This window comes from Notothenia coriiceps, unplaced genomic scaffold (assembly GCF_000735185.1).
Source record: "Notothenia coriiceps isolate Sejong01 unplaced genomic scaffold, NC01 NC01_scaffold00018773, whole genome shotgun sequence".
Classification (NCBI taxonomy): Eukaryota; Metazoa; Chordata; class Actinopteri; order Perciformes; family Nototheniidae; genus Notothenia; species Notothenia coriiceps.
This window is the reverse complement of record NW_011351474.1, coordinates 1-8,023: the sequence shown is the minus strand read 5'-3', so window position 1 is coordinate 8,023 and position 8,023 is coordinate 1. Positions and strand designations below refer to the sequence as shown.

The following is an 8,023-nucleotide window of genomic DNA, read 5'->3' as shown; positions in this document are numbered from 1 at the left end:
AAGTTTGATATGTTGGCTCCCTTGGTTTGCAGGGATCTAAAACATTTCTTACAGACAGGCCTCGTGGTGTCCCTAGGCTTGCCCTCACTGTCAGAGATATAGCTAAAATACTTCCAAATTTAGCTTCTGGCATCTTTTTTGTCAGCAAGCCGAGGCGCAGCGGCAGTTGCACTCCCACTTGCAGCCATGCTTCTCGTTTTCTCACATGCTCTGGCAGCTAGCACGAGAGAGGGGAGGGACTGCAGGCACGGCTGCAGTGCAGGGAGTGGAAGCAGAGCGCTGAACGCACGCAGCTCTTATTAAAACAGCGCTTTCTCACCGGAGTACTTTGCCCCGTCATTCTTAAAGTACCGATACTAATGAAACGGAGGAATCGTAACGTTTTTAACGGCAGGGTATCGCGGTACCTTTCAAGTATCGGTACACCGTGCAACACTAATCACGACAACATCGGGTTTTTTGAAAAGGGATGCGTCAGATTTGGCATAGAGCTGTTGAGGCATGGACCGGTGATATACAAGTGAACATTGGGGGATGATCGAACCGTGTCCATTGGAGTTACAGCGATATCGTGTTTTATGGCGAGGCATGCGTTGCCATGGTAACACCGCATTATGTAACATCAGATTTGACGTAGAGATGTTCAGGGCCACAGTGTTAACCATCATGTTATGTTTGGTGGCGTTCTGAGCATGTCGGTAACACACAGGTGTTTATGTTTGAGGTAACAACGTTATGAAACACCTGTGCTTGAGTCCAGAGATCAAAGGTTTCCATGGTGATGTGCAGTAATCAGTGAGAGGAGAGCCTTTCCAATGTTCTGAATGAGAGATAAACCTCTTACATGTGAACGTTTTGTTGAAGAACTGTAACAGATATCGGTGAAATTTCAACGCGTGAAGCATGTCAAGGACCCTGAGCGTCTGAAGTGTGCTTTTTGTGTACTTTCGGGTCCATAATGTGGCCTTTTTGGCAGATTAACTAAAGGTGTGCGGCTGCTGCTGTGAGGAAAGATCAGGCTGAACTTACAATGGGCCTTAATGGAGACATGTTGAACGTTTTTGTCACTTCATGCCCTCAAGAGACATTTTGTTTCATTATTTTGCTTAAAAAATTATTTTCCAATCTAGGAGAGGTTTTCCTAAGTTTTTCATGAAAAATTATGTCTCAGGAGTGTAGGGTTTGGGAATTATGGCAGGTTTAAAAAAAGATATGAAGGTGAATTTCAAGCTGTCCCCCACTCTAGCTGTGACATCACGCACTCTAGCCTTAACGAGCTGCGCAATACCTATACGCAATATACACTAATGTTAAAATCTGAAGAAGGTCTCTTTACCAAGGTCTGAACAATGTTTAATATCTCTAAAAGTATGAATCTGATTTAAAAGTTGTGTAACACGAATAATGTCAGAAAGATGTGTAACATTTTAAAGTTGGAATGAGGTTTTTGAGTGAAAGTATGAAGGAGCAGTTAGCAGTTGAAGAAGGAGCAGTTAGTAGTTGAAGTCGCATGAAGATTTTTCAAGTCTGAAGAGTTTTTCCATTAACTTCCATGTTAAAAATGTGATGAATTATGGGATATATCCCTGGAATTATGAAAGTTATGAATGAGAAAAGTAATAGCCATTGATTCCCGATCGAGCTGAACGTTTTGATGTTTGAATGGAGTTTCTGCGATGTGGGAGCACAAGAGACGCAAAATTACCTGAATAAGAATAAAGAATTTGTGCGTAGAAGAATGCTGTATCAGTATTCCCACTAAATGATTCAGATTTTATATGATTGAATTCTACTGCTTATTGCAAAAATAATTCATTGGTAACTCAGTTGCATGAATGCTTGGTATGGAAAAACATCCTACTCAGATCCTTTACTGAAGCTAAAGTCCTAATACCACAGTCTAAATATACTCCATTACAAGTAAACATGTTATGTTACTTATGTAAAAAGTAACTAGTAACTCCAAATGACAAATAAATGAGGTGGAGTCAAAAGTACAATATTTCCCTTTGAGATGTGGTGGAGAAAAAGTCTAAATGTGCAGAAATGGAAGTACTCGAGTAAAGTATAAGTACCTCAAATTGATAATTGGTACAGTAGTTGTGTAAATGTACCTGGTTACATTCCACCACTGCATATGTTGGTGCACAGAAGGCTGGGTAAAAAAGGAGCTTTCTATAGGACAGATGTAATATTTTGCACATTATAATTCAAACAACATGAACAGTCATTTTAGGATATATTACACAAGAATAGATATGACCAAGTTTAACTTATTATATCTTCATTTTATCACATATATGTGTCTCAGGCTGCAGGGCTCCATCATCAGGATCTGCTGCTGAGATTCCAAGAATCGATAAACTATGAAGAAAAGCAGACGTCCAAGGCCATCGCAGAGCAGCGGGACGCAGACGAGCGTCACTGAGGAGAAGAAGCCGTCTGGAAACAGAGGCCGACCTAAGAAGACCGTCCCTGTTACCACTGACAACCTTTACCATGACGACGCAGAAAAAGACAACATGGCTGACTTAGACTGCAGTGTGAACGCAGCTGTCGACACACAGAAACCTCCAGAGGGCAAGATCAGAGCCGCGGGTCAGTGTCCCGGGAGAATGGAGGGATGCTTTATTCATCCAAAGTTGGGAAATTGTTTTGTAACAACAGCATTGCTAAAAGTCATAACAAAATAATAGAATAAAATAAAAAAAGAATAACAAATAAATTGTATCAATAGAGTATCTTAAGAATACACAATATAAAATATGCAATATACATTTGAATACTGCATAAAAGACCAATCTACTACAGAAACAGAAACATATAGATGTAATTGGGTTTGGTCACATAGAAGTCACCAAAATAATATATTTAATAAAAATGCAGTGCTTTGCTTATCAGAAAACATCTTCTTGGATAGTTCTGCTGTCAAAAAAATCTGTTGGTCGTCACAAAGTGGAAGTCGATTTTATTCTCCTGCTTATTGGATCAGATCTATGCTGATATGACTGTCTTATAGGTTCTAAGCTATGTAAACATTTCTGACAAAAACAAAGCCCGGTTTGATTTGCAGTTTATTTAATGGTGTCCTCTGAGTTGAGCTAGAAGTGACTTAATTATATTCAAGGTCCCTACTTGCACATATTTCCTTTTAGATAGTCTTGGGGAGTAATGGATTACATGCAAAAAGATTATGTAATTAGTATACAATCTATTCCATTACAGTAACATTTATTTTTATTTTATCGTAATCTACTAAAACGCTGCATTTTCTGTCAACTCAGATTTTAATTCTGCTCATGTTCTGTATAGGCTACTGCGTGAATATGCTTCATGAAATGAAGAAAAAGAAAGTAATCAGGTTACATTACATTTATATTGTGATAATTAGTTTGGCTACTGACTACATTTTTGTACAGGTCATTAGTAATTGTTTCAGAATACGTTTTTAAAGTAACCCTCCAATCAAGCGTCCAGATTTGCATCATGAGAGACAGTTTAATAAGAACCTCTGCTGTGTGTTCTCCATCAGGTCGCCTGTCCACCGCCCTCTGCCGGCTCTGCCACGGGAAGTTCTCTCTGCGCAGCCTGCGTCACGCCTTCAACAGGAGGCCCCGGGGGGCCGCGGATATTACTGACGATGAGCCGACGTCCCCCCTCTTATTCCACACAGACTTCCAGCGACTGGTGGGGGTCCAGTTGGATCGCGACCCCCGATTATCAGAGTTCATTTGCAAGAAATGCCACTCCAAGTTCTACAAGTGCCACAGCATCCTGATCCGGTTCCTGCAGAGAGTCAACCTCCCACCGGTCGGGAAAGAGAACCTGAAGAGCTGGTGAGTCTGAGAAGAGGACGCTTCTAACAGACGCATTACCTTTCAGTGCGTTTGTTATTCTTACAGTTGTGACGACTTATCTGCTTTCAGATCATGTGGTGATGTTGTGCGACTCATAGCATTCGTAAAATTCATACCACACGTTAAGAAAACAGGACAACAGTCAAACAAATCAAAACAAAAGAGGCAAAACTCAAATAAAATAATAAACAACTAAGATCACCTTTCTGTCTTCTACGTTGTGTAATATAAATGAACGGTTTAAAACTGTATCTTGATGGCGTCTTCACACACTCTGTGTCTCTTAAAAGGCTGGTGGGAAATGTAGTCTTTTATAGTCTCTTGACTACAGAGGTCACATGACTATATTTCTGTATCATTTTTACAAAACAAAGGACTGGCTCTAACAAACAGTCTGGCCAAGTGTGACTATATTATAAGAATCTCTGTTGTTCAAGCATAAACATCTACAAATATGAGCTACTGCCTGGTTCCTTTTTCAGGAAGAAGTGTCCAGAAGCCTCAGTAAACCATGTCCCGATAAGTAAGTAAAAGCATTTCTTCTTTGGTTGTTCTTACAGAAATGAGATAAAAAGCAGGTGGACTGATCTCCTTTATCTGTTGCTGTTCCCCTTCAGCTCCTCACTCCTTCACCTCAGACCCTCAGTGCCTCCACAGCCTTGTGTCCTGGGCCCACCATCACGGGGGGGCCTGCCGCTCCTGTCCCGACCTGAAGGAGGTGCTGGAGGGCCGGGGCTGGGGCTCTGTTCAGGCCGCCTGGGGGTGTGTTGATGGTCACAGATACATCATGGACACTCAGTGCACCCCAGCTGCACAACCATTCTCTATGAACTCATGCAGTGGGAGGGACAATGGAGAGGGAAGGGTGTCTTGGGAGGAGGAACAGGAGGAGGAAGAGGAGGGGTGCAGCGGGAATGTGAGGACAGCATCGGGGAGTGTGAGCACTTTAGCTCAGCACAGTCCGGCTGCAGTCCTCTCTCAGAGCCCCGCAGACTGGACCTGCAACCCTGAAGGTAAGACTGCTACAGCTGTTACTGGTGTGTCCAATAACAATAATCATTCTTGGATAGCTCAAGAGAAAGCCTGGCGCTTGAGATTTTAAGTGGTTAGTTGCAAGAAATCCTCAGTCTTCTGATACAATCTCTTCATATAGTCACAGATATTACACAACCCTTCATCATTCACTTATTGACTCTAAATGGGAGGTGGGAGGTGGGTGGTGTAGTGGGTTGTGCATTGGTGTTTGGATCAGGGGGTCACAGGTTCAAACCCCACTGCAGTCAGCATGTCGTTGTGTCCCTGGGCAAGACACTTCACCCCAAATTGCCCCTGTGGGGATTGCCCACAGTACTGAGTATGTAAGTCGCTTTGGATAAAAGCGTCTAATAAGTGACATGTAATGTAATATAAATCTGTTCTTTGGGTAGTATGTCTTCTTATTTATTTAGGTTTTTTAGTCATACTTTTTAGCTTGCTGCAGCAGGGTCATCATGTTCTGATCTCACCACATTTTTGTATGTCTTAGAAATCCAGCAGTGGTTTCAAAGTAGACAACATTGTACGTGCTGAAGTGAAGTCTGCATGAGAGGATAGACATGTTTACTAAAAAACACTCAATACAAGATATAAGAAATGCATTCATATACTATACAATACAATCCCCAGAGGGGTAAGACAGGAGGGAGCAGGATGGTGTTGGTGATATTCTGAGGATGTTATCAATATGATGCTAATCACCCACACATGAGAAGATCACCTCCAGTTATGAGTGACATGTCCAGCGCTTTGGTTTATGACCAAATGCAAATAGAATAAAAATAAAACAGCCTTTTCCACAGCAGAAAGAATACATATTAATGCAGGGCATCAATCATTCTTTGTTTTTAATATTTCACTGTTTCACTTAATATTTCACTGCTACGATAAGTAAAGATATCCCGCCCATACAATGTGGTAGGCTAGCCAATATAATCAGTGTTACATGTTATGTAAGTAAACAAAGGAGCCGGTGAAAACAGACCCCAGTGATCCCCTCATTACTCTCAGATATTTTGTAGCTGTACAATACTTGATTTATTTCCTGGGATGTTGAACTGTGATGTGTTTTATGTACTGTTTACCCAGTCAGTTTAAAATAATTCTTTAGAGATACCATACCAATAATAACCTGCTTCCCATTGCCAATGACGATTGGATTACTGATTATTTCACATTTATGGGATGTATATCGTGAATCCCATTCTTAAAACTACTTATTAATTTTTGTATCTTGGTTTATTCACGTAAATGAGTTGCAGGATATGAAAGGTTTGTGAAACTCTGGCATAGTGACCGCAGATGTAATTTGTTACCATCTGATATGTAATATACCATCTCATCACTGAGCATTCTCTAAATGTCCCGCTGGTTTGTCCTGTTGTGTTTTCCTCTATCAGACTTCACAGGTCATGACGAGGCGTTGTCCCCTGCTGTGGCCCCACTGGAGGACAGGGCCCCCGACAGTGATCTGTCTGACAGGTGAGTCCCTCTGGGTTCCTTTCCCAAACCTCAATATCTGCACTGCTCTGCCTTTTAAGTGATATGTTGCAATGATGGAAGGTCTTAACTTCTACACTTTAACTGTGTGTGTGTGTGTGTGTGTGTGTGTGTGTGTGTGTGTGTGTGTGTGTGTGTGTGTGTGTGTGTGTGTGCGTGTGCGTGTGTGCGTGTGTGCGTGTGTGTGTGAGAAGGGTAATCTCCGAGGATGACTTTGAGGAGAGTAGGAGAGGGCGGTTATCTGACGATGAGTTTGAACCAGACAAAAGGTGGGTGCAGATATTCTTCAGTTTCTTCTCAAACAGCAGAGACAGACTGCAGGTGAATTCAGACAGGAGCAGGTTACAGTGTTTAGTGAAGCTTTCCTCCCCCCCCCAGGGCGAGCGTCACCAACAAGAGAAGAAGGAGCCCGAAGGCCCAGGAGGAGCCCAAAATTAGAAAAAAACCTGGACCCAAACCCGGCTGGAAGAACAAGTTGAAACCTAAAGCGTACGTACACGTCTATATTTCTTTATACACAACCTCCATTCAGCATCAGTTTATTTAATGTGTAGTTTATGGGAAGTTGTGCCATGGTGTTTCAGGGCCATTGTATGTTAGAGGCCATTCAATGCAAGAGGGTCATATTACAAGAAAAAACCTTGAATATTCCTTAGAGATTGAAAAAAAAGAAATACATTTGTAAGAAAAAATGAAAATAAAATAACAGATACAACATGTAGATGTATCTTTATGGACCTTTGTCTCACTGCAGGTAACCCTAACCATTATGACACTGCTTTAGGCACAACTCAATTCAGACGGCAACGTCTTGCAAATGTTTGACTTCATAAACTTTGAGAATATGCACTTTTTAATGTACTACTTTAATTTCAGGGAATATTTAAAAAGAGAAATGTATGAACCAACTCAATCAATCTTGGCAATTTCCCATTTAGATCTTCGAAATTCTGAATTTAAATCTATTCTGGTTTATGAATCATTATAATTTGTTTACCTATTTGGCCCTAATGCTTTGTCGTGAAGCTGTAGGTTTGTATAGTTTTTAAGAGGTCTTATTCCTGTTTTGTTAAAATTCATCTCAGTAAACTTTGACAAGGTTGTTCAGCATGCATCGATCACACTACCTTCGTGTTTTTATTTTCAGAGAGGAGCTGCCTAACATCTACAAGTGTCCGTATCAGGGCTGCACCGCCGTCTACAGAGCTCCTGATGGTTTGAAGGTCACATTTAAAAAACTATGACATAATTTCACTGTTATTAAAGGGATACACATTCAGTAATTGGATCAATAATGGTGTATATCAATCCAGAAATGCTTCAGGACTTAGTATTTCAGTTCTTTAGTTCTTCTCCATACTACTCCATATTCTGTTAATGGACTGAATTTCCTATTGGGGGGGTTTAGAAGCACATCAAGGAGCATCACGAGGAGATGAAGGAGCGGCCCTGCCCTCACCCCGGCTGCAACAAGGTGTTCATGATCGACCGCTACCTGCAGCGCCACGTCAAGCTCATCCACACCGGTGAGGGGATCACTGGGGTCTGTTTTCAGCGGCTCCTTTGTTTACTTACATAACATGTAACACTGATTCTATTGGCTAGCACTCCAACACATTGTATGTGATAGG

General features: G+C 41.5%; 1 protein-coding gene across 1 annotated transcript; it reads left to right on the top strand.

Moving 5' to 3' along the window:
- The first annotated feature begins 2,307 nt into the window (after nt 1–2,307).
- LOC104951241 (zinc finger protein 276-like) lies at nt 2,308–7,994 on the top strand. The gene is made up of 9 exons (XM_010777878.1): nt 2,308–2,598; nt 3,533–3,836; nt 4,340–4,380; nt 4,475–4,870; nt 6,293–6,374; nt 6,587–6,661; nt 6,771–6,881; nt 7,540–7,615; nt 7,801–7,994. Exons 1-9 carry the CDS (start codon nt 2,367–2,369, stop codon nt 7,969–7,971), a joined length of 1,488 nt encoding a protein of 495 aa, XP_010776180.1. The 5' UTR covers nt 2,308–2,366; the 3' UTR covers nt 7,972–7,994.
- The last annotated feature ends 29 nt before the right edge of the window (nt 7,995–8,023 follow it).